The sequence below is a fragment of the Schistocerca gregaria genome, chromosome 2 (genome assembly GCF_023897955.1).
Source record: "Schistocerca gregaria isolate iqSchGreg1 chromosome 2, iqSchGreg1.2, whole genome shotgun sequence".
NCBI lineage: Eukaryota > Metazoa > Arthropoda > Insecta > Orthoptera > Acrididae > Schistocerca > Schistocerca gregaria.
The window spans coordinates 529,187,470-529,214,887 of NC_064921.1; the positions used below are offsets into that span (position 1 = coordinate 529,187,470).

A 27,418-nucleotide genomic window follows, 5' to 3' on the forward strand; every position below is an offset into this window, starting at 1 on the left:
TTTCAAATGTGTCATTGAACCCTAGATTACTTAAACTAACATACGGAAAAGACAAACACACACCCATGCCCGAGGGAGGACTCTCCAGCGGAAGGAGCCGTGCAATTCGTGACAGGTCGCCTCTAACCGCGCGTCCACTCCACGCGGCGTTTTGTGAATCATGCGTACAGTGACATTACTGGCGACACTCCGTCAATGTGTAGGTTTTCATAGGGCACTTGCCACTTTAAATCGCGTTTTTTTAGCTCGTTAGTAGAACAGACAGTTTTTGCAAAACTATAGCCACAAGAACGATGTTTAACAGGACTGAGAGTGTTTTAATATCTCGAATTATCATTGAAATTTGGGAAACCAGATATTGTCTCAAAATGTCTTGGTTATAAAAAATTTAAAACATTCTGCCGTATCGAGACTCGAGGTCTGTACCTCTGCCTTTGGCGGACAAGTACTCTGACAGTTGAGCCACCAACGTAAGACTCACGACACCTCTGCACAAATCTACTTCCGCCGTAACATCATCCCCTACCTTCCAAACTTCACAGACGGAAAATTGAATAGTTTCGTGGAGATGCAGTGTACAGGGTAGCAATGCACCATGCATGTGTGAAATTTGGATATGATTATGTTATTTATGAATGTCAAGAAACTCAGAACCAGTGAATAAATTGGACTTGATGGAGATTGACAAAACACCACTGATTTGGGAAGGATGGTGGGAAACGTGAGGCTGATGGTGCACTTCATGATCAGGAGGTAAGAATCGGTTGAAGTTACTGCAGGTAACGATTTGGGACTTGGTAGTTTGAAAAAATTTGGCAACCTTTAGGCATGGACCATGAGAAAAGATTAAAGAACCAGCAAAAGAGTGACATTCTACGAACAGGGTCGTAGAACGTCAGAAGTTTGAACAAGATATGGAAGCTAGAAAATATGAAAAAGGAAATGCTTAGGTCACTTCCCACGCTCGGGTTCCCGGGTTCGATTCCCGGCGGGGTAAGGAATTTTCTCTCCCTCGTGATGGCTGGGTGTTGTGTGGTGTCCTTAGGCTAATTAGGTTTACGTACTTCTCAGTTCTAGGGGACTGATGACCATTGATGTTAAGTCCCATTGTGCTCAGAGCCATTTGAACCATTTGAAATGCTTAGGCCCTGTGTAGATATAGTGGGGTCAGTGAAATGAAATGGGATGAAGACAAGGATTTCTTGCAGACGAGTATAGGATATATCAACAAGGCAGATTATGCTATAAGAGGAGTAGGATTCCTTATGAAGAGCAATGTAGGGTAGAGCATGAGTTACGGTTTACGGTTCAGTAATGGGGTTGTTTTCATCAGCATCGATAGAAAATCAGCACTGACAACAATAGTTCAGATATACATGCCAACGCTGCAAGCAAGGGATGAAGAGGTAAAGGGTAATCAAAAGGTAATTCGGTACGTAATAATCTAATGATCGTAGGGGATTGGAATGAGATTATTGGGCAGGGATTATAAGAAAGAGTTATGGGAGAAGAGTGGTTGGTAGTAGGAACTTGATGAGATTAAGACTGATTGAGCTCTACAATAAATATCAGTTATTAATAGAGAACACTCTGTTCAAGAATCATCAGAGGAGGAGATACACTCGAAAAAAGCAGGAAAATATACCAATATTCTAATTAGATTACATCATGGCCAGGCTGGGATCCCGAAACGAGATATTGGATTGCAAGACGTACCCATGGGCGAATAAAGACGCAGATCACAATTTACTAATCATGAAGAGTAGGCTCAAGTTAAGAGAAAAGCCAATAACAATCTATGCGTCAAGAATTGAGTTACGGAACTACTAAGGAGCGAAGAGACATACCTGAAGTTCTTTAAGGCTGTAGATACTGCGATAAGAAATACCTCTGTGCAGTCCTAATGCTCGACTGCACTCAGATCAGCGCAGCTCCACGAAACGGCATCAAGAAGGAGATGACCCTCGCGCCAATGGAAAGAGCGGTCGGCGATACACATCCAGGAAGATAGAATTCAGTGCCCCCTGTCAACGACGATTTAACTAGCTACCCATCGCTGGTCGGCACAGTTCTGTAGCAGACTTACTTCGAGAGCATCAGTACTGAGTAACAGGAAGATGATACTTAGCCTGCGATCTGCGAGTGGTAATAGAGGATAAATAACTGCAAATAGGAGGCACAGGCATCCACTTCATAAAGATAAGTTATGTTTATTTTCTTATCAGAAAGTGTTTTATAAGGATGATTTTGGATTCCCGCCACTGGACATCGCAGCTCTTTTCCTCTGTTTGTGTCAGTGCCGGCTGCCACAATAGCCGACGCAACAGTTTCAGTTGGAACTTCAGTTGAAGGCGAATGGACGTCTCTAAAAAAGGCAGTCACTGTAACTGGAAAGAAGAACATAGATACAAGGAAGGTAACTGCGAAGATACTAGGGGTAACGAAAGAAGTACTTCAGCTGACCGGCAACAGAATGAAGTTCAAAAATGTGCAGGGAAATTCAGGAATGCAGAAGTAAAAGTCTCTTAGTAACGAAATAAACAGGAAGTGCACGGAAGCTAAGTCGAAATAGCTGCAGGAAATATGTGAAGAAATAGACATAAAGAATGACTGTCGGAAAGACTGACTCAGTATATAGTAAAAATCAAAACAACTTCCGTGAAACTAAAAGCAAGGGTAATAACGTTAAGAGTTTAATAGAAATTGAACTGTTAAATGCAGAGGAGAAGGCGGATATGTGGAAAGCATATATTGAAAGCGTCTGTAAGGGGGAGTACTTGTCTCATGATGTGATAGAAGAGCAGAAGGGATAAATAACATTCCATCGGAATTTCTAACATCATTGAGGGAAGTGACAAAAAAAACGAGTGTTCACGTCGGTATGTAGAATGTGTGAGACTGGCGACATACCATCTGACTTTCGGAGAAACATCATCCACCCATTCACGAAGATATCAAGTGTCGACAAGTGTGACAACTTCCGCACAATCAGCTTAACAGCCTATGCACCCAAGAATAATGTACAAAAGAATGAAAAAGGTAAGTGAGCATTTGTTAGATGATGATCAATGTACCTTTAGAAAAGATAAAGGCACCAGAGAGACAGTTGTGACGCTGCGGTTGATAATGAAAGCAAGACTAAGTAAAAATGAAGATACGTTCACAGCATCTGTCGACCTGGAAAAACGGTGGACAATGTAAAATGGTGTAAAATCTTCTAAATTCTGAAAGAAAAAATATAAGTTATAGCGAGAGACGGTTAATGTACAGTAAGTACAACAAACAAGATGGAATAATTAGACTTGAAGACCAAGAACGAAGTGCTTAGATTAGAAAGTGTGTAAGGTAGGGACATAGTCTTTTGCCACTGCTATTTAGTGTACAAACTGAAGAAGCAGTAACTAAAATAAAGAACAGCTTTAAGAGTGGGACAAAAATTCAGAGTGAAAGGGTATAAATGATGAGATTCGTTGATGACATTGCTATCATCATTGAAAGTGAAGAAGAACTACACAATCTGCTGATTGGAAGAAACGATATAATGAGTACAGAACATGGATTGACAGTAAATCGAAGAAGAAGTAATGAGAATTAGTAGAAATGAGAAATGCGAGAAACTTAATAGCGGATTTGACTGTCACGAAGTAGACGATATTAAGGAATTCTGCTACCTAGGCAGCAAAATAACTCGTGATGGACAGAGCAAGGAGGAGATGAAAAGCAAACTAGCACTAGCAAAGAGGGTATTCTTTTCCAAGAGAAGTTTATGAATACCTAACATAAGCCTTATTTTGAGCAAGAAAATTTCTGAGAACGTACATTTGGAGCACAGCATTGTAGGGTACTGAAACATGGACTGCGGGAAAAACGGAACACAAGAGAAAGGAAGCATTTGAGATGCGGTGCTGTAGAAGAACGTTGAAAATTTCGTGGACTGATAAAGAAAGGAATGTGGATGTTTTCCGCAGAGTCGGCGAGGAAAGGATTGTATAGAAATCTCTGACAAGAAAAGGGACAGGATGATAGGACATCTGTTAAGACATCACCGAATAACTTTCATGGTACTTGTTGAGAGACCTGCAAAAGAAGAAACTATTGAGTAATACGGAGATTAGAATACATCCAGCCAATAATCGAGGACGTAGGATGCCAGTGCTAGTCTGAGATGAAAAGGTTAGCACAGATGAGGAGTTCATGGTGGGCCTCATGACTCCAATCAAAATCAGAGATAAGGATGGATGGAGGGATTGTTTGTCTGAAGTGGTTGGCACTTCATTGGGCGTTTCAGTGTATGTGGTGCTCATCTACAGGACACAAGTTGGAGAGCATAAATGTTTTGATTAAAAGGCAAAGTGGCAATGTTTGATGGTGCCGTGGACAGCCAATTGAGATACATGTAAAAGTAGTCGCGATATCTGATCAAAAGTATCCCGACACTATTTAGTAGACATTAATATGGAACGTTTCCACTCCCCGTCTTTATGACGGAATGAAAGCTGCTGAGGCCTCTTTCTATGAGGTCCCTGAACGTCTGTGGAGGAATGGCAGAGCATTCGACCTTAAGAACCGAAATGAGAGGAGGTAGTAATGTTGGATGCTGGGGCCTGAAATGAACTTGATGCACTGACTCACCCCAAAAGCGTTCCATGGGTTCAGGTCAGGAATATGCGCAGGTCAGTCTATTTCAGAAATGTCATTGTCTGCAAAGCATTGCATCACAGATGCAACTATATTACAGGATGCATTCTCATGCTGAAGGATTCAGTGATCGACTCTGAAGTGTTACTCTAGCATACACAATGTAGAAAATCTGTACAAGTACACAAGTATCATCACTTCACATTTTCTTGAGTGGAATAAGGACCCACCTCCTAGTCATGAAAAACAGCCGTATACTGAATCACCATCTTTTCTGTAGCTCACTGTTGGTGTTACATACGAAGGGAGGTTACGTTCTGTGGGCAATGCCAAAAAACCCTTCTATCGGATAGCCACAGGGTATAGCGTGTTTCATCGCCCCAAAGCACTTGTTTCCGTTATTCCACTGTTCAGTAGCGTCACTCTTTAGATCAGCTCAAGTATCACTTAGCATAAGCTTCTAAAACGCATGACTCATGAAGAGCTAGTCGACCTTAGTACCCCATTATTTTTAACTCTCCACGTATAGTGACTGTGCTAGCAGGAATGTTGGTGACAATTTGGAACTGATGAATTATTGTTTCAAACGATTTTTTTACAACCACCGTCCGCAATGCCCTTTGATGTGGATGTAGTTGCTCGTTCGAGTTTCTACTTCACAATCACATCAACAACAGTCAACTTCAGCAACTTTGGACCGAAGGAATTGAGCCTGAGGGATCTGTTACTCAGGTGACATCAAATGACTACGCCATGTTTAATGTAACTTATCTTTCGTCAGTGACACACTTTCCTGTTGTTTTATCTCCACTGACGACACAAACACAACACTCGTCATCTCCTTTTATATTGGCGGGTCCGCCATGTGTGAGGTGTAGTAGTAAATACCACATTACGTAGGAGTGTCTTAATAGTCTTGATGAGGTAATGCACAATGATCAGCCAGACCATTATGACCAACTTCCTAATAGCCGATATGTCCAATGTAGAGAGAGACAACAGTGGGATGCGTCTTGGCATGGAAGAAATGAGGCCTTGATAGGTTGCTGCAGGAAGTTGGCACCACATCTGTGCACAAAATTCAGCTAATTCCCATAAATTCCAAGGAGGCGGCTTGATGCTCGTTCAGTCACATCCCAGGTGTGTTCCATCGGGTCCAGATCTGGTGAGTTCGGGGGGGAGGGGTGGCAGAACGACAACTGGATCTAGCCATTGTGTTCCTCGAACCATTCCATCACATTCCTGGCCCTGTGACATGGCTCATTATCTTGGAGAAAAGTGCCACTGCCGTCGGGAAACATGATCGAAATGAAGGCCTGTAGCTCGGTCTGCAACTTCTTTGCCGTCATGGTTCATTGCACAAGGTCTACTGGACTTGTGTATGGCCACGTGAATGGTCTCCAGAGCATAATGGTGCTGCTATAAGCTTGTCTACGTCCCGCAGTACTTGTGATAAGGAGCTGTTCCCCTGGAAGACGACGGATTCCCGCTCTCCCATTGGCATGATGAATAAGATATCGAGATCATCAGACCATGCAATGCTCTGCCACTGCGCCAACGTCCAGTGCCGATGGTCACGGCCCATTTCACTCGTAGTTGCCGATGTGGTGTTAACATTGGCCAATGCATGGGTCGTCGGCCGTCGGTACCTATCATTAGTAGTATTCGGTGCACTGTGTGTGCAGACACATTTGAACTCTACCAGCGTTAAAGTCTGATGTCTGCTCCGCCACAGTCCGCTGTCTGCTCTGTTTTACGAGACTGCTCAGCCTACGACGTCCGACACCTGTAATGAGGGATGGGCGCCCAAAACCATGACGTCTGCCGTGGTTTCACCTAGGTTTCACCGCTTGTTGTTGACAGAAGCCACAGCACTCCTCAAACACCCGACCAGTCGTGCAGTTTCCGAAATGCTTGTTTCGAGTCTCCAGGCCATCACAACCTACTCTCCGTCAGACTCAGATACATCTCGCGCCTTCCCCGTTCTGCACAAGGACAGCACTCTCACTGATACTACATTCATGCTCATAAATTAAGGATAAGTGCAGAATGTGGTACCACACAACGTGGTACTACCCAAAACTGACGCTAATAGGATAGGCACATAGTGAACACACTCGACACAGATATGTTACGGTATTGGAGATAAGTTGAGGAAACCGTCCCGCGTGCTACAGAACGCCACTGTTTCCTGCGCATGTACCTCGACATCAATTTGGGATATGATCACCTAAACAGGCCGCACAACGGGTTGGCGTACTCTGGATCAGGTGGTCGAGCAGCTGCAGAGGTATAGCTTCCCATTCTTGCACCAGTGCCTGTCAGACCTACTGAAGTGTCCTAGGGGTTGGAAGATATGCAGCGATACGTCGACAGAGAGCATCCCAGACGTGCTCGATGGGGTTTAGGTCCGGAGAACAGGCAGGCCACTCCATTCGCCTGATATCTTCTGTTTCAATGTACTCCCACATGATGGCAGGTCGGTGTGGCCGTGCGTTATCATCCATCAGAAGGAAGGTGAGACCCACTGCACCCCTGAAAAGCGGACATACTGATGCAAAATGACGTCCCGATACATTTCACCTGTTATGGTTACTCTGCCAAAGACATGCAGGGGTGTATGTGCACCAATCATAATTCGACCCCATACCATTAAACCACGACCTCCATACACGTCCCTTTCAAGGACATTAAAGTGTCGGTATCTGGTTCCTGGTTCACGCCAGATGAAAACCCCAGATGAAAACCCGGCGACAATCACTGTTCAGACTATACATGGGTTCGTCCGTGAACATAACCTGGGACCGCTGTTCCAATTACTATGTACTATGATCTTGACACCAGGCTTTACGGGCTCTCCTGTGACCAGGGGTCAGTGGAACGCACGTTGCAGGTCTCTGGGCGAATAAACCATGTTTGTTTAGTCGTCTGTCGACTGTGTGTTTGGAGACAACTGTTCCAGTTGCTGCGGTAAGGTCCCGAGGAAGACTACCTGCAGTACTCTGTGGCCGTCTGTGCGCACTGATGATGAGATATCGGTCTTCTTGTGGTGACGTACACAGTGGGCGTGAGGTACTGTAGCACCTGGGCACGTTTCCTGTCTGCTGAAATCGTTACCATGATCGTGACATCACACTTTATGGCACACGGAGGGCTCGTGCTACGACCTACTGTTTTTGACCAGCCTCCAGTCGCCCTAGTATTCCACCCCTCATAACGTTATCAATTTGTTTTCTTTGAGCCATTTTGAAGACACAGTCACCATTAGCACGTCTGAAAACGTCTGCACACTTACTCGCTGCACCGTACTCTTACATGGACCAACACGCCTCTGCGTATGTGGACTGCTGCCAGCGCCACTGTGCGACGACCGCGGATCAAATGCACCGCATGGTCATACCGCGAGGAGATTTAACCCCGCAAACCGCTGACCAGAGCGTTGTTTCACCATGTATCAGCCAGGCGAGGCAGCTATCGTTTGTGCGGGTGTGGATCGTTAATAGGTCGATGGTCGTCATGTTCTGGCTGATCAGTGTGTGTGCAGGTATCAGACGCACAGTGGAGGGCGCAGTGCTGGAGGAGGGCGTGACGTGTGGGCGCTGTTGCAGTCCTGAACCTGGCGTCGTTCTCGGTGATCGCGCTGGGCTACGTGTGGATGTACGCGGTGGCGCGCACCACGCAGCGCGCCGTCCAGCAGCAGCACAAGCGGCCGGACTCGGCCACCATGGCGCGCCGCATGACGCTCATCGTGGCCACCGACGCCGCCTGCTGGATGCCCATCATCCTGCTCGGCCTGCTCTCGCTCGCGGGCATCACCGTCCCACCGCAGGCGAGTCTCTGCCCTCCTCTTGTCTGTCTGCCACGCACTGCACTGCACTCTCTCTTCAACTTGTCCGGTCTCACATGAGTTTACAGTTCGGTTTAATATACCTTTTTCTCACCTATTAGGGGAGTTACCTTTACTTGAATGTTGTAGTTTGGTTATTCAGTCCACTTCAGGTTTCCTGAAAACCGAAATTCTACACTTCCGGGAAAAAAATGTTAATGTAATAGGAAATACGACGTCGATTTTTATCAGATGACGGCACATGCAGCCGGCCGCTGTGACCGAGCGAGGCGCTTCAGACCGGAAACACGCGACCGCTGCGGTCGCAGGTTCGAATCCAGCCTCGGGCATGGATGCGTGTGATGTCCTTACGTTAGTTAGGTTTAAGTAGTTCTACGTCTAGGGGCTAATCACCTCAGATGTTAAGTCCCGCAGTGCTTACAGCCATTTTTGAACGGCACACGCCATATGGAGGATGGTGGATGTGCTGATAATGGTTTCAACGTCGTCCGCAAACAGATAGCGTAGTTACAAAGCTACCAGAGCGCCAGCTGTATCTACCTTTTAATGGGGGAAGCTCAGTGTGATACAAACGTCGGAAGTAAGCAGGCGACCATACCATGGAGATGCACTCGCGCTTCCTACAGCTAACAGAGCAAGTTTGAAAGGGGCGAAATTGTGGCCTTACTGTGGGCGGGATGATCCTTTCGAAGAATTTCCACACAAATTCGACGTGCTGCGTCTGTTGTGGAGCAGTGCTGGTATCAGTGCTCAAGTGAACACCCTCATACCCGTTGGCGAGTCTATGGATAGCGCCCACCCGGGTCGTCGTATTGTAAGGGCAGTACTGGCAGATCATACAGCTACCACTACACGGATAAGAGATCTCGTGAGCCCACATGTGTCAACTCGAACTGTTGCGAACCGGTTTTCAGCAGTGTGACTGCAGGTACGCACACCTGTAGCCCGACTTCCACTCACGCCACAGTATCAACGTGCCCGGATCAGTTGGAAGATTGAATGACTCGCCTTGTTCTTCAGAAATGAAAGCAGATTCTGCCTGCACGTGAGTGATGCTGGCTTTCACGTACGACGTAGGGCTGGTGAGCGCTGTATCGTAGTGTTCATTTGTCGTCGATACACTGGCTCCTTCCCAGGCCTTATGGTCTGGAGTGCTATGAGCTATAACTCTCGTTCACCTTTAGTGTTTCTGGAAGGGTCGCTAACCAGTGCTCGGTACATGCAGAATGTAGTTACACCCATTCTTTTGCCCTTCTTGCAACAGTGATGTGTTGTTCCAACAGGATAATGCTCATCCACATACTGCCTGTGAAAGTCAACGTGCTCTGCAAGACGTGCAGCAAGTTCTCTGGCCAGGATGATCGCCAGACTTGCCTTCAGTTGAGCATGTGTGGGATATGATAGGACGGAAAGTGATTGTGTGACTCGTCAACCAACAGCCCTCACAGAAGTACGTGGACAGGTCGAACAGGTGTGGTATTACGTATCCCAGGACAGTATTCACCAATTGTACAGTCGACTGGATTCGAGTCAGCTCCTGCATTGCTGCGCATCGAGGCTACATCACGTACTAATATGGGTGTTTCAGAATGGTTTGGTAGGCTACCTGGTACCTCAGAACAGCTTGTGTTATTGATCTGTGAGTGTAATTATGAAATGTACTCCATGTGGACAGTTGCAACAATAAATCGTGAGTGAACTGGAAACCACTAAATCGGTGTACTAATGTTTTTCTGGCAGTGTAATCAGCAAAACGTTTTTCTCTTTCTGTCCTTCGTAAAATTCCGTGTAATATCACATCAGAGCTTTGGCATCTTTTAACAATTCATGCTTATTTGAAATAGTCAGAGACAGCTTTGTTCTTGCTCACTGATGCTCATATTGCCGGGTGCTAGCTACTCACTAAGGTGCAGTGCGTGTTGTAATTATTGTATGGCAGTGAAAGTTGGTAGATGTGATGATACGTTAAGGCGGAACCGATTTACGCTGGAAACAAATTAATTCCAGTTTTGGGCATCTGGCGCAAATCTGGCGCAGTACAGTGTGTGTATGACGGTATGGCATTCACACTTTCATTGGACAAGCCATAACGTGAGTGAACAGTATGGATATCGAGAAGAGAGGCCGCGCGCTGTTAGTGAAACTGTTTTATGTGAACGGCAGCAGTTATGGTGCTGCACTGAGAGAGTATCGCTGACTGGAAGGTCTGAGGGAAGGCCTGTTGTCATTAAGGAAGATAATAATGAAATTCTAAAACACAGATGAAGTTGGTGTGGCCCCTGGAAGACGAAGGCGCCCTACCTCGTTGGAAATTGTTTAACGACGTTGCTATAACTAGTACAAGTGCTCGCGGAGTGCCAAGAGAACTATCGATTTAATGGTCAATAGTACGAAAAATTTTGCCGGTCTGTATTCCAATGGTAACCGTACAAGATGTAGAAGGTGCTGTAAATGATACCTCTTCATCCGCAGCAACATTCTGAAATTTCTGTTTTGTTTCTGGCATGGGTCAAAATTGATAATTCGTGGCGGTGTAATATTCTATAGAGTGACGAGGCTCATTTTCATTACAGAGTGATTGCACGCACTGTATGTGATTGTGTTTTCCATTAAATAGCATCTCTATTCTTGGTCCGTTCATTTACAAGAGAATACACCCATAGGGCCTGCCTTGTGTACCATGCCGTCTGCACTTTATAGAGACTTTCCTGTATAGAATGTAATTGCTGCCGTGAATGAAAGAAACTGTATGTAAACGACTGTTTTCACTCAAGACAGGGCAAAACCTCATGTCGCTCGCCCAGTTGAAGATCTGCTTAATGCAGTCATACACGAACATGTTATCTCGAGAGGTTTTAGCAGATTCATGGCCTGTAAGGTTGCCCAATCTGTATCCATGTTACATTTGGCTCTGCAAATATCTAAAAGAACGCGTTAACCAAAGTGACGTTCAGCCTCTACGTGATCAGATGTCTACGAACACGTCGCTCAAATGCCACAGGAACTACTGTGAGCAACTGTTGATCACGTCATTGTATGGATGCAGCATCTCCTCCACGTCTCCGGTGTTCCTACTGAAACAATTGTGTAAACTGCGGTTAATAATAAAACCAACATTATGTCGTGATATTCATACCAGGTCTTCAGCCGGAACATAACATCATCTTGACACAATATTTCGGCTGTCCACCTGGCCGCCATCTTCAGGTGCGTAAGCCGTCACACTAACTAGTCGGAATGGAAATAAAACCGTGGCGGCGGCCCCTTTAATTCACCTCCTGCAGGTCCAGGGTTCGCATACGAACGAAAACTGCACTCTAGCGCAAAGCACGGCAGCGCACCGGTGGTGAAAACTCGCAAAAACGATAAATCGATATCAAACATTGTTGACCCCTTTTGATGACCGAAACAAAGCCCGTCGTTTTTTAATGTCAAACAAAAGAGTATTATTACTTTTACTTAAAGGATATCCCTTATCTACGTTTATATATTTTCAGATAGCCGGGTTTCAATGGCTTCTTTCACTACACAGACCCAATGCGACACAGGGCAACCACTTGTGTCTCATGATACAACATTTTATGGCCTTCAGTAAGACAATGATCCGCAAATGCGGATTTTCCTGGCTGAAATAAACGCGTATGCCCATGGTGCCCGACTCACCGTTATTGGACCGTACGAATCGTCTGTTCACTATAGGCTCTCCCGCAATGGCAGGGAATTTTGTAGGCATCGGGCTTCCTCAAATCGAAATCATTCTTCACCGAACCAAGCAGCAATCCAGTCTCAGCTGACGGACGGAATACACTTTTAATATCAAATACACTCCTGGAAATTGAAATACGAACACCGTGAATTCATTGTCCCAGGAAGGGGAAACTTTATTGACACATTCCTGGGGTCAGATATTTCACATGATCACACTGACAGAACCACAGGCACATAGACACACGCCACAGAGCATGCACAATGTCAGCACTAGTACAGTGTATATCCACCTTTCGCAGCAATGCAGGCTGCTATTCTCCCATGGAGACGAACGTAGAGATGCTGGATGTAGTCCTGTGGAACGGCTTGCCATGCCATTTCCACCTGGCGCCTCAGTTGGACCAGCATTCGTGCTGGACGTGCAGACCGCGTGAGACGACGCTTCATCCAGTCCCAAACATGCTCAATGGGGGACAGATCCGGAGATCTTGCTGGCCAGGGTAGTTGACTTACACCTTCTAGAGCGCGTTGGGTGGCACAGGATACATGCGGACGTGCATTGTCCTGTTGGAACAGCAAGTTCCCTTTCCGGTCTAGGAATGGTAGAACGATGGGTTCGATGACAGTTTGGATGTACCGTGCACTATTCAGTGTCCCCTCGACGATCACCAGAGGTGTACGGCCAGTGTAGGAGATCGCTCCCCACACCATGATGCCGGGTGTTGGCCCTGTGTGCCTCGGTCATATGCAGTCCTGATTGTGGCGCTCACCTGCACGGCGCCAAACACGCATACGACCATCATTGGTACCAAGGCAGAAGCGACTCTCATCGCTGAAGACACGTCTCCATTCGTCCCTCCATTCACGCCTGTCGCGACACCACTGGAGACGGGCTGCACATACGGTTCACGTCCACGCTGTAGCGGCATGCTGCCAGTGTTAAAGACTGCGATGGAGCTCCGTATGCCACGGCAAACTGGCTGACACTGACACTTGTACAGCCCTCTCGCAGTGTCCGGAGCAAGTATGGTGGGTCTGACACACCGGTGTCAATGTGTTCTTTTTTCCATTTCCAGGAGTGTATCTTTAAAATTCTTCCTATTTTTGAAGATTTACTTACAGCGAAAGGTAGGAGCGCTACCGATTAGATTGTATCCTCTATTTTTTCCCGCGAAGGTCCCGTCTGCAGAGCACGGCGGATCTCATTAGCGCGACAAGCATTCTGCTTGAACACTGCTTTTAGATGATACTGTTCTTGTGTCAAACTATCTACATCGGAGACAGCATGAGCTCTTCTTACGAATCTATGTAGGACCCCTTTGCGTTGACAACGATGGATCACAACTTTATGCATGTAGACATCGTTCCGTGTGCGTGGGTTTACGATACACATTATGCCCTAACGTCCCATCATCCTTCCTGTAGACCAAAACATTTAAAAACGAAAGTTTTCCATCGTGAACTTGATATTGGGATGCAGACAACTGAAACGATAAGTTTATGGTGTGCCCACATGGGAGAGATGCTCTGAATTGTTTCCTAGATCAGACTCTGACTATGTTATAGACGGGGAAAAAGAGTAATACTTTAAGTTCAACTTCGAACCCTGTCTTGTTTGTCATTAAAAAACAATGGTCTTTGTTACGGTCATCAAAAGGTGTCAACAGCGTTTGACATCGACTTTTGGTTTCCGCGAGTTTTCACTGCCGGAGCTCTGTCGTGCTTTGCGCTAGAGGGCAGTTTACGTTTGCGCACGCGCGGTGCACCTACAGGTGGTGTACAAAAAGCCGCCGTTCCGGTTTGATTACAAATCCGGGGAGTTAATGGGACGGCTTACGGCCAGATGGACCGCCGAAATATTTCGTCAAGATGACGTTACGTTCCGACTGGAGACCCGGTATGAGTATCATCAACTACGGCGCCGGGAAAGTTTACCGAGCCACAACATCATGCTTTTCTCAATTGTTTGACCTTTTATGGCCACGACCCGTTCCTAACGGCCCGTTCTTCATCCATTACACATGGAAACATTTCTACACGTCTTTCTCACTTTCACAACGCCTGATTTATACCTGGTGGCCAAAACTGGAACTAATTTTTTCCAGCCTAAACCGGTTCTGCGTTAACGTATTAGAATATCTGTCATGTTTGGCTGTCATAAAATAATTGTATGGTAAACCGATTCTGCGTTAACGCATTACAATATCTTCCATGTTTTGCTTCCAACGATAACTGCAGTACATACACCACCTCTGCAAGCAGTTGCACTTTATTCGTAAATCTTATATTTGCTGTTAGTAAACGTAACAGCGAAATCTATTTCAGTGTTTCAAAATAATACCGTGCCTGTACGCACTCCGACGGGAAAATTAACAGCTTTTTGTTCTAGTACAAAAAATTTGTTGCTACAAAAGACATCCTGTATTGCATTAATTCCCGGGAGGGACATGCTCTCCCGACAGACGGCTGTCGAATATGCCGCACTCGATACGGCTTCGATTCATCATATTTAGTGACAACGCTGGGAAGGTAGTCCAATGACGAATCGCAGCGCCACGATACATGCAATTTCCTGAATAAATCGTTTCCCGTGCTATTACAGGAATTCATAGTTGTCAAAAGTAAAAGGAGTGTGTACATACATGTGCAGATAAAAATACTTGTTGCTTTAGTGGTCACTGTACTTCTGTTGAGAATCGAGCAATGTTCCAGTAGTCCATTGCATGGTATTTATTTTACACAAAAGTCTTGAAATTGTGCTGGAGAGAAGTTATGTCGTTACTGGGTTATGAACTGCACCAAATATCCTCTATTACAAATTCATAATTCAAGCTTCACGAAATGCTTAACACTTTCTGGAAACCCAGGGTCGCCCTTCTTTCACCCACAAGGAGCAATAACTTGGCAGGCTAATCACTTTTTTGCACAGAAGATACATTCGTGTTATGTAAACAAATAGTCGCTTCTGTGAACACACTCTCAGCTCAGGATTATCACTACTTGCAGTATCTTGCGATAAGGGGATGCTATCAGTGGTCCACACGTCTTGTACTAAATAAGTAAACAACTCTTGCGTCGTCCCTATGAATGTGAAGAAATGCAACTACGTATACATGCCCTTGTATGCATTTGATGTTACTTTGTTCCAGCGAATATCTATTAATATTTATTTTAAATTACTTCAGCCTAGCAACAGCGCCTGATAGTATCTGAACTACCCACTGATTAGTTACTGCGTATTATCTACCAGTGTACCCAACCAAATATTTAATAAATGAGGGTATCACTTACCACTCAAAGTTAATTGATTAAAGCAGAGCTACCGCTAGTCAGTTTCTTCCACTGAACGGTAAATTGTATTACGTAATGGAGCAGGGTCCCCTCAGATTATTAACAAACTCCAGGCATTTCACACCTAAAACATAATAAAACCCTTAGGCAGCTATGCAATTTTTCTCGACAACGTTTCGCTCTGTTTTATTTCGGTGTAGAATAAGAATTTTATTTTCGATTGTATTTCATTTTTCTTTCCAAAAATATTTTAGCATAAATCTTGTTTATCCTTTTCATTTGAAATTCTGCTCAGATAAAACCACAAGCTAGTCGTATTCAATCTTACTGTGGCACTGTTCGCTTAACTACTTGCAGACCAATAATAACTTTGTCTTAATATCTTTCTCCTCGCGAACTATTTTAAGAGTTTAATATACTTTCATTTAATTTCATATAAATCTCTTTTTCATTCCTTAGTCTTTAAAATAGTATCGTTTGGGAACAAACTTTCTTTTTCTTTAAGTAAAAGTCGGAACGTCTTTATTATCTTTGTGCGCACCGTAGCTTCATTTAAGATTTCTCATACATAATAAGTTGACGGTAATGGTCGAGTGCCAGCAGAAATGTATCCCACGGTGAAGCAATTTAACATTCACAAAAATTACAAATACCTATGTGCCACCTCCACTTTAAGACCTGAAGTTATACAATCAAAGCAAAATTTAAACCTCTCCAGCTGTTGGCACATCACGAGCCACTATCTGTACCGAAGTGAATGGTTACTTACCACTTAAGCAAACGAAAGTCATTACAGTGCAGTAATATTCCAATGTTAAGGCTCTGAGGGATTACTATTTGCCGGCCGGTGTGGCCGTGCGTTTCTAAGCGCTTCAGTTTGGAACCGCGTGACCGCTACGGTCGAAGGTTCGAATCCTGTCTCGGGCATGGAAGTGTGTGATGTCCTTAGGTTAGTTAGGTTTAAATAGTTCTAAGTTCTAGGGGACTGATGGCCTCAGAAGATAAATCCCATAGTGCTCAGAGCTATTTGATTACTATTTATAGTTACGGGAAAGATCTAGACAGTTTACTGTCAATCGCCACTGTACGACCAATAAATAGTCACATTCCGAAACTCTCCATTGACCCTTCAGTATTAAATATCGTAAACTGTGTCACTATGGCTCAAAGCGAAATAACATTCCACTGCTTTATACCAACAATGCATTGCAATATCATCCCAATGCGTGGAAATCCCACAAATTAGCACAACGAGTGCTCAATTCTATATCAGTGTACTAACCACATAAACCAAATCAATCACTGCAGCACTCATTTCTGGCTTTGCAGCACTGGAGCACTAGTTAGAATCTGCACAATAACCTAGGTCGCCGTGCGATCTCAAATTCAATTACTGACTCCATAATAAATACTTGATTACCGGACACCCTCCACAATAGAATATTACTCCCGCCAATAAAATCTTCGACAGAGCGAGGTGGCGCAGTGGTTAGCACATGGGACTCGCATTCGGGAGGACGACGGTTCAATCCCGCGTCCGGCCATCCTGATTTAGGTTTTCCGTGATTTCCCTAAGTCGCTCCCGGCAAATGCCGCGATGGTTCCTTTGAAAGCGCACGGCCGACTTCCTTCCCCGTTCTTCCCTAGTCCTATGAGATCGACGACCTCGCTGTTTGGTCTCTTCCCCCAAAAGAATCCAAGCCAACAAAATATTCAATATCTGTCTTTAGTATAACATAAACATTATCTGTGTCAATAATAATTCAATGATTCACCCATGGGACCCGCTAGTTAATATTTCACTGGCGGAACTCGGGTCAGCGGATGTTCCAGTGTGAAGTTGACTTTTCAACATGACTTCTCCACGGTAATCCCCTGTCTGAACTGACTATAGCATCCATGTCAAATTATTTTGGTACCAATCACACAAAAAACATAAAGTGATAACACTATTTTTAACAATTAAGTCATTGTTTCAGATGGCTGTTGAGTATTCTTCTGTCGTCCGGCTGCGACTATCGTAGCATCTTTGGCGCTCTAACAACTCCTGCCGTGCGCTACCGATGTAATTACTCTCCAAGCGTCAGTACAAGAATTTTTTCTGCCGTATGTTTGACCACGTATTGAACACATACATATAAGTAACATTACAGTAAATAACAACTAATATTTAACGCACATCATTGTAAATTTCCAGTACCACACCAATAAGTTAAGACGACAAGGCTACAATAACGGCAACAGAATTGAAAATATTGATAGGCGGTGATTTGTGGCAGATCAGACGTTAGAGTACTGTGCTGGTGCCGCACACATGTTTCCTACCACACTGTTCAGAGCGCGTTGTTGAACATGCAGTCCCGCAGCAAACGACCCTCACGTGTTTCAGTGCTGACCCAACAAAAAATGTGTGAATTTCTAGGGACCCAAACTGCTGAGGTCATCGGTCCCTAGACTTACACACTACTTACACTAACTTATGCTAGGAACTAAACACACACACACACACCCACGCCCGAGGGAGGACTCGAACCTCCGGCGGGAGGGGCCGCGCAATTCGTGACATGGCGCCTCAAACCGCGAGGCCATTCCGCCCGGCGACTGACCCAACAACCTCGTCAATTAAGACTGCAGTGGACACGGTATCGCGTTTCTACTGAAACGTGATACTGTCGTAACAGTCCTTGCTGCAGCCTTGTGAGCCTGAACATCACAGCTAAGAAATCAGTGATAACGGAACGTGGCGGTTGTCGTAGCTGACGAGAGGAAACAAGTCAACACAGTCGTAATTAGAGCACCTGACGTTTGTACTTAAGGCTTGTCTAGTTGTTACAATAGTAATGGTCTTCACTCCGAAGACTAGTTTGATGTAACTGTCCATATGTCTTCATATCCGAATAACTACTGCTACTTACATGCTTCTAAATGTCCTCTTTGTATTCATCTCTTGGTCTCCCTCTACAATTTTTTCTCCCCACACTTCCCTCCAGTACTAAATCTGTGATGTCCGATGTCTCAGAATATTTCCACTAACCGATCCCTTCTTGTAGCATATTGTGCCACAAATTTCTTTTCTCCACAGCTATGTTCTCTACCTGCTCATAGTTATCTGATCTAATCACCCAATCTTCAGCATTCTTCTGTGGCACCACATTTCAAAAGCTTCTGTTCTTTTCTTATCTAAACTGTTTATCGTTCAAGGTTTGTTTGGCTGCAAGTTGCGAACACAGCAGTATATCAGATGAAAATCATATTTCTGCAGTTCAGCATCATAGATGTACTAATGCAAACCCATCAACAAGAAAGCCGTATTCTTAGTATAACAGATCCATGTAATAAAAAATTTTATATTCAGTCCATCTTTGCTTTGTAAGTCGAAAACGGAGAAGTGTGAACAATCTCGTTGAGAAATTATCCTCACAGCCGATCAGTACAGTGTAAAATTCTTTTCACTATTCGTAAGTAGTGCTTTCGACATTTCATCGGACATCAATTGCATTGGTAACACAGCGTGCATCAATGATTCCCTACGTAAAAATGCTTAAAACTTCAGTTTACTTGCGCAACTGTATTAAAACGAAGACTGATGTATCATTACACAGTCATTAATAATTCGAAAAATAAACCATTAATGATTCTCATTTAAGTAAGAAGTACGCCTAAGATACATAAATCAGGATCGCTGATGTATTGGGTTCCAAAGGCGGACCAACACGTTATTAAGGAAGCAATCGTAAGTTCTTAGCTCATCAGCGTATTTTTATAAGGCTTTTTCCTGGTTTTGACCAATACTACCTCCTGTAAAAATGTGCGACACATTTCTATTTTGAATATCTTTTATGTGTTATATTTGCGAAGAAGGTGAAAGTTTTACTCAGTGCTTATCACTGATCGTGTCCGAATTTCATTACCCCATGAAAGGTTGAAACCATGTTTGAAAAAGAGGTGTAAGCTCTTTTTCTCGAAGTTAAAAATTTTAATTCATTCAGGACATACGTACCACAGTTTCTCCTCTTTGGAAGTCTTGTTGTTGTTGTTGTGGTCTTCAGTCCTGAGACTGGTTTGATGCAGCTCTCCATGCTACTCTATCCTGTGCAAGCTTCTTCATCTCCCAGTACCTACTGCAACCTACATCCTTCTGAATCTGCTTAGTGTATTCATCTCTTGGTCTCCCTCTTCGATTTTTACCCTCCACGCTGTCCTCCAATACTAAATTGGTGATCCCTTGATGCCTCAGAACATGTCCTGCCAACCGATCCCTTCTTCTGGTCAAGTTGAACCATAAACTTCTCTTCTCCCCAATCATATTCAATACTTCCTCATTAGTTATGTGATCTACCCATCTAATCTTCAGCATTCTTCTGTAGCCCCACATTTCGAAAGCTTCTATTCTCTTCTTGTCCAAACTATTTATTGTCCATGTTTCACTTCCATACATGGCTACACTCCATACAAATACTTTCAGAAATGACTTCCTGACACTTAAATCTATACTCGATGTTAACAAATTTCTCTTCTTCAGAAACGCCCTTGCCATTGCCAGTCTACATTTTATATCCTCTCTACTTCGACCATCATCAGTTATTTTGCTCCCCAAATAGCAAAACTCCTTTACTACTTTAAGGGTCTCATTTCCTAATCTAATTCCCTCAGCATCACCCGACTTAATTTGACTACATTCCATTATCCTCGTTTTGCTTTTGTTGATGTTCACCTTATATCCGCCTTTAAAGACACTGTCCATTTCATTCAACTGCTCTTCCAGGTCCTTTGCTGTCTCTGACAGAATTACAATGTCATCGGCGAACCTCAAAGTTTTTATTTCTTCTCCATGGATTTTAATACCTACTCCGAATTTTTCTTTTGTTTCCTTTACTGCCTTCCCAACCACTGTTTCCCTTTCATGTCCCTCGAGTCTAATAACTCCCATCTGGTTTCTGTAAAAATTGTAAATAGCCTTTCGCTCCCTGTATTTTACCCCTGCCATCTTTAGATTTTGAAAGAGAGTACTCCAGGCAACATTGTCAAAAGCTTTCTCTAAGTCTACAAATCCTAGAAACGTAGGTTTGCCTTTCCTTAATCTTTATTCTAAGAAAAGTCGTAAGGTCAGTATTGCCTCACGTGTTCCATTATTTCTACGGAACCAAACTGATCTTCCCCGAGGTCGGCTTCCACTAGTTTTTCCATTCGTCTGTAAAGAATTCGTGTTAGTATTTTGCAGCTGTGGCTTATTAAACAGATAGTTCGGTAATTTTCACATCTGTCAACACCTGCTTTCTTTGGCATTGGAATTATTATATTCTACTTGAAGTCTGAGAGTATTTCGCCTCTCTCATACATCTTGCTCACCAGATGGTAGAGTTTTGTCAGGACTGGCTCTCCCAAGGCCGTAAATAGTTCCAATGGAATGTTGTCTACTCCGGGGGCCTTGTTTCGACTCAGGTCTTTCACTGCTCTGTGAAACTCTTCACGCAGTATCGTATCTCCCATTTCATCTTCATCTACATTCTCTTCCATTTCCAGAATATTGACCGCAAGTACGCTGCCCTTGGATTGAACCTCTATATACTCCTTCCACCTTTCTGCTTTTCCCTCTTTGCTTAGAACCGGGTTTCCATCTGAGGTCTCGATTTTCATACAAGGTCTCTTTAATTTTCCTGTAGGCAGTCTCTATCTTACCCCTAGTGAGATAAGCCTCTACATCCTTACATTTGTCCTCTAGTTATCCCTGCTTAGCTATGTTGCACTTCCTGCGAATCTCATTTTTGAGACGTCTGGATTCCTTTTTGCCTGCTTCATTTAATGGATTTTTATATTTTCTCCTCTCATCAATTAAATTCAATATTTCTTCTGTTACCCAATGATTTCTACTAGCCCACGTCTTTTTACCTACTTTATCCTCTGCTGCCTTCACTACTTCATCCCTCAGGGCAACCCATTCTTCTTCTACTGTATTTCTTTCCCCCATTCCTGTCATTTGTTCCCTTATGCTCTCCCTGAAACTCTGTACTACCTCTGGTTTAGTCAGTTTATCCAGGTCCCATCTCGCTAAATTCCTTCCTTTTTGCAGTTTCTTCAGTTTTAATCTACAGTTCCTAACCAATAGATTGTGGTCAGAGTCCACATCTGCCCCTGGAAATTTCTTACAATTTAAAACCTGGTTCTTAAATCTCTGTCTTACCATTATATAATCTATCTGATACCTTTTAGTATCTCCAGGGTTCTTCCATGTATACAACCGTCTTTCATGATTCTTAAACTAAGTGTTACCTATGATTTAGTTATGCTCTGTGCAAAATTCTACCAGGCGGCTTCCTCTTTCATTTCTTAGCCCCAATCCATATTCACCTACAACGTTTCCTTCTCTCCCTTTTCCTACACTCGAATTCCAGTCACCCATGACTATTACATTTTCGTCTCCCTTCACTATCTGAATAGTTTCTTTTATTTCAGCATACATTTCTTCAATTTCTTCGTCATCTGCAGAGCTAGTTGGCATATAAACTTGTACTAGTGTAGTAGGTGTGGGCTTCGTATCTATCTTGGCCACAATAATGCGTTCACTATGCTGTTTGTTGTAGCTTACCCGCATTCCTGTTTTCCTATTCATTATTAAACCTACTCCTGGATTAACCCTATTTGATTTTGTGTTTATAACCCTATAGTCACCTGATCAGAAGTCTTGTTCCTCCTGCCACCGAACTTCATTAATTCCCACTATATCTAACTTTAACCTATCAATTTCCCTTTTCAAATTTTCTAACCTACCTGCCCCATTAAGGGATCTGACATTCCACGCTCCGATCCGTAGAATGCCAGTTTTCTTTCTCCTGATAACGACATCCTCCTGAGTAGTCCCCGCCCGGAGATCCGAATGGGGGACTATTTTACCTCCTGAATATTTTACCCAAGAGGACGCCATCATCACTTAATCATACAGTAAAGCTGCACGCTCTCGGGAAAAATTACGGCCGTAGTTTCCCATTGCTTTCAGCAGTTCGCAGTACCAGCACAGCAAGGCCCTTTTGACTATTGTTACAAGGCCAGGTCAGTTAATCATCCAGACTGTTGCCCTTGCAACTACTGAAAAGGCTGCTGCCCCTCTTCAGGAACCACACGTTTGTCTGGCCTCTCAACAGATACCCCTCCGTTGTGGTTGTACCTCTGGTACGGCTATCTGTATCGCTGAGGCACGCAAGCCTCCCCACCAACGGCAAGGTCCATGGTTCATGGGGGGGTTGGACGTCTTAGAGATCCAAAATGTAACTGAAAATCAGAACTATGTTTTCTCAGGTTTTCTCGGAATTGTGGAGTAATTGTACTCACCAGAATTGTTGATTCCATTTTTCGGCACAGTATTTTGACGCCCGACACAACAGTCTTTTTCAGAAGCTGCTCACTGTCTGCAATACAAACTCACTTGAAGTATCAGTGGAATCGCGCCGCTTTTCACTGCTGAGTTACATCTCTGCGTTCGCTACGCCCTTTCATGCTCTGATGACTCTCTTTTTTATGCGGAGCTCGCTTCGTTATTGCGTGAAACGAACTTTTTCCTAACGTCTCCAGCTCTGGTGAACGATATACCCCGTGAGAATTTAGTGAACTGTGTGTAGGTTCACAGCTTTTGATTAAAATGAAACCACACGGTCCAGTCACATTAATGTGATCACCTGTCAGAATCCTGAATAACCATAGTTTACAGTGTGGACGTGCGGAAAGACAGTCAGTGAGGTTCTGCCACGTAGCGAAGAGGATGCAGAGCCATGCCCACTCTATGTGCCGTTGCCGACTGCGCTAGCTTTAGCGGCAGAGGATCCATGGGACGAACAGCTCGATCGAGGTGGTCCCACATATTCTCGATTGGGTTAAAACAGGGGAGTCTGGTGAACGAGGGAGTACGGTAAAGTCGGCCTGGTGTCCTCTGAACAACGCGCGTACACTGCGAACTGTGTGGTTAAAATGGTTGAAATGGCTCTGAGCACTAGGGGACTTAACATCTCAGATCATCAGTTCCCTAGAACTTAGAACTACTTAATTCTAACCAACCTAATGACATCACACACATCTATGCCAAAGGCAGGATTCGAACCTGCGTCCGTAGCGGTCTCGCGGTTCCAGACTGAAGTGCCTAGAACCGCTCGGCCACCAGTGGCCGGCCGAGCTGTGTGGTACGTTGCACTGACCTGTTGCCAGATACCATCGTCCCGAGTAAATTCAAGCTGCATGTAGCGGGTCGCATGGTCCCTGTGAACACATGCACACGTTCATTGGTCCATTGTGCTTTCTACAGTGACGAATTCACGCATGAAATACCACAAATACATCCCACAGAACCTAAGGCTTCTTCATCTGGCCTAGACCCTTCCAAAGATTGTTGCAGGTCGGTACACGCCAACCGCCATCAGTCCATTGAAGCATAAACAGTAGTTGATTTGAAAAGGCGACCTGTCACCCCTCACTGGACTTCCAATTACGGTACTGAAATGCCAATTCCAGCCTTTGTTGGCGATGAACAGCGGTAGCATGAATGCATGAACAAGACACCTGGTGTGGAGACTCATAGACAGAAACGTTCGCTGAACGGTCGTTGAGGAGACACTGTTCATAGCCCCATGTTTTTCCTGGTTGGTCAGTTGCTCAACAGCCGCACACCTCTTCGCCCGTACACATCATCGCAACCGTCGTTCACCTCTGTCCTTGTGGCCCGTGGTGCACAACAATTGCCTCGGCGCCATTTTGGATAGCGCTGTTTTGCCACACACAGTTTATTTTAACGACTTTGGCACACTAACAGTTTAAATACCTAACCGTTTAGCGAATGACGACGATCATACTCTTTTTCACGTCAGATAAATTGCTCTGTTTCTGCGTTACGACAACGACCGCACTGCTTTCGGCATCCCACCGACATGCATTATATACCCTACACTGCAAGTGCTACCATCGGCAGTCTCTGAGTGGTTATTGTCCGTTGGCGTCGAAAATTGGCAGTGGTCACCTTAATGTCACTGTGACGTGTGTAATGGGGGATGAGCACAGCAGTCAGTGGCGTATCATTCCGTATTTTATTGCAGCTATACAGTACAGCCCTCATCAGTGCTTTTAGGAGTGAGTCAGAGAGACCGAGAAAGTACGTATCAGGAAATTTTGTTAAAACAGCCTTTAACTATCTACGACTTGAATTGAGCTATGGACAGTTTAAGGCCGTTTTAACGACAGGTTCTTATGCAAACTTTCTGGTTCTGTATGACTATCTACGTAATGCACTGATGACGGCTATACTGCAGCTGAAATCTAGCTTGACCTGCAATAAAATACAGATTTATATGCGACTGATTGCTTTGTTCATCCATGATTATAAACGTTTAACAGTAGCTCAACACAACGGTTCCTCATGAAATGCAACTTGGTTAAAGTGAGACTTCCATTCTATCTCACTAGGTTTTCCGACATTCAGTATTTACTTCCATGTACTGCATACATCTGCCGTCCTCCAAATTTGGCGTTTTGGACTTCAGTACTTCTTTGATCGCATTCAATTTCGTGAGTATACCTGAGCCAATTCTGGGCGGCTGCTGAAATGCTTCGTCGTTTTAGTCGAATGTGTCACTGACATTCCTCGCCCTTTTCCTCGATTATTCTACTTGTCAGCACCTCATAAGACATGAAACTGTCGCATGGGATTTTGGACACCTAGACCGTCTTTACCGCTACGAAGAAGACCTTTTACGTTTTTCACTGTAGTAAAATCAACGGTTTTCTTTGATACTTAAACAGTTCCTATTATAAATGTAATCAGTGATTCTACATTTGTCTTAGGCACAAAAAATTTTGTTTCTTTAGTTTAACTCTTTATGACGCCTTTCGTGTTATCGCATCATCAGACCTGTGGCATAATGATACATTATAAGACGATGTAGAATGCGTGCGCAAGAATGAAGCAGAGAAGCTGACTAACATTCCTGTAACATCGATACATAGTATCTTGTCATTTACAGTCATTCCATTTCAGCTTCATTAGCAAAACTGTCACAGGCAGTATTACATGTAGTAAGGTAAACAATCTTGGCACTATGCGGCGTTGCTCACAGTATCAAAACGCTTGTGGCAGTAGATACATATGTGACATGTCAACAGTTACTACAAGTACATCTACACCTACATACATACTGCCCAATCCACCATGTGGTGAACGCCGGGGATACCCCGTACCGCTACTAGACACTTCACTTTCTCTTCCAAACGCAAACAGAGCGCTGCAATAACAACTGTCTGTAAGCCTCCATACGAGCCCTAACTTCTCTGATCTTACTTCTGCGGACCCTACGCGAAATGAAAGTTGGCCGCAGAAGACCTGCAGTCTGCCTCAACTGATGGTTCTGCAAACTTCCGCAACAGCTCCTCACGAAAAGAGTGCTGTCTTACCTCCAGAGATTCCCATATGAATTCACGAAGCGTCTCCGTACTACTTGCGTGCTGATCGACCCTTCCGGAAACAAATCTAGCAGCATGCCGCTGAATTGCTTCTGTTTTCTTCTTTAGCCTGACTTGGTGTGGAATCCCAAACAGTCGAGCAGCATTCAATAATGAGTCGCCCCAGCGTTGCATACGCCGTCTCCTTTACAGATGAGCCACACTTTCTCTTCCCCACAAAACGAAGTCGAGCATTCGCCTTCCAGTCTATCAGCTTGACATGCTCACTCTATTTGACATCGCTTTGCAACGTCACGCCCAGATATTTAATCGGCGAGACTGTTTCAAGCAGCACATTATTAATACTTTGTTCGAACATTACAATATACCTATTCCTACTCATTCGCATTAACTGATATTTTTCTACCTTCAGAACAGGGTGCCATTCATCGCAACTAGAAGTTCCGTTTAAGTCATGTTGTATTCCTCTACAGCCACTCAAGTACGACACCTTTCCGTACACGACAGCTTCGTCAGAAAACAACCGTAAATTGGTGTTCACTCTGTCCGCCACATCATTTTTGTATACAGCGAATAAGAGCGATCCTATCACACTTTCCTGGGGCACTCCTGCTGGTACCCTTGTCTCTGGTGAACATTCGGTGTCGAAGACAAAGTGCTGGGTTCTAGTACTTCTAGACAATCATGTATCTGGGAAACTGCTCTGCATGCTCGGACTTTGGTCAACAGTTTGCTGTGAGACACCGTGTAAAACGCTTCCGGAAACATAGGAACTTGAAATCTATCTTTTGCCCTCCAACCATGGTTTGTAGGACATCATGTGGCAAAAGGAAAAGCTGAGTTCTGCATGAGCACTGTTTTCTGATTCCGTGCTCATTTGTGGACAGAGCTCAAGGGAATGTATTGTGTTTGAACTCAGAATGTATTGAAGAAGTCTGCAGCAACCCGATATTAGGCATACTGGTCTGTAGTTATGCGCGTCTGTTCTTTTACTTTTCTTATATACAGGAGCTACCGGCGCTCTTTTCTAGTTGCTTAAGACTTTGCCTTGGGCGACAGGCTCACGATAAATGCAACCTAAGTAATGGACCAGTGGCCATATTGCGCTCTCTGTAAAACGAATTTGGGATTCCATTAGGACCTTGCGGCTTATATGTTTTCAACCCTTTTTGATGCTTCTCTACGCCAGAAGTTCCTATTTCTTATGTCCTCCGCGCGAGGTCTGTGCGACAGGCAAACGACGGCATGCTTTTACGGTCCTCTTGTATGAATGATATCTTAAACGGGAAATGAGAACTTTTTTTTCCTTTTGCTGTTTTCAATTAGCTCAGCAGACTGGGCAACGAGTGACTGGTTTGAAGCCTTCGAACCGGTTGGTGATTTTTCGTATGACCAGAATTTTCTCTGGTTCTCGACAAGATCTTTCGTTAAGATGTGATGGTGGGAGCTGTATGTTTTACGCATTGATCTTCTTACGAACGCAACGAATTTCTCCTAACT

General features: G+C 44.3%; 1 protein-coding gene across 1 annotated transcript in view; it reads left to right on the top strand.

Moving 5' to 3' along the window:
* Positions 1–27,418, top strand: part of LOC126335869 (G-protein coupled receptor GRL101-like) — a 697,223-nt gene that overhangs the window by 666,661 nt on the left and 3,144 nt on the right. Inside the window, exon 26 of the mRNA XM_049999341.1 lies at positions 8,247–8,467. Coding sequence (XP_049855298.1) covers positions 8,247–8,467 — 221 coding nt within the window. The remainder of the gene's footprint in view (positions 1–8,246; positions 8,468–27,418) is intronic.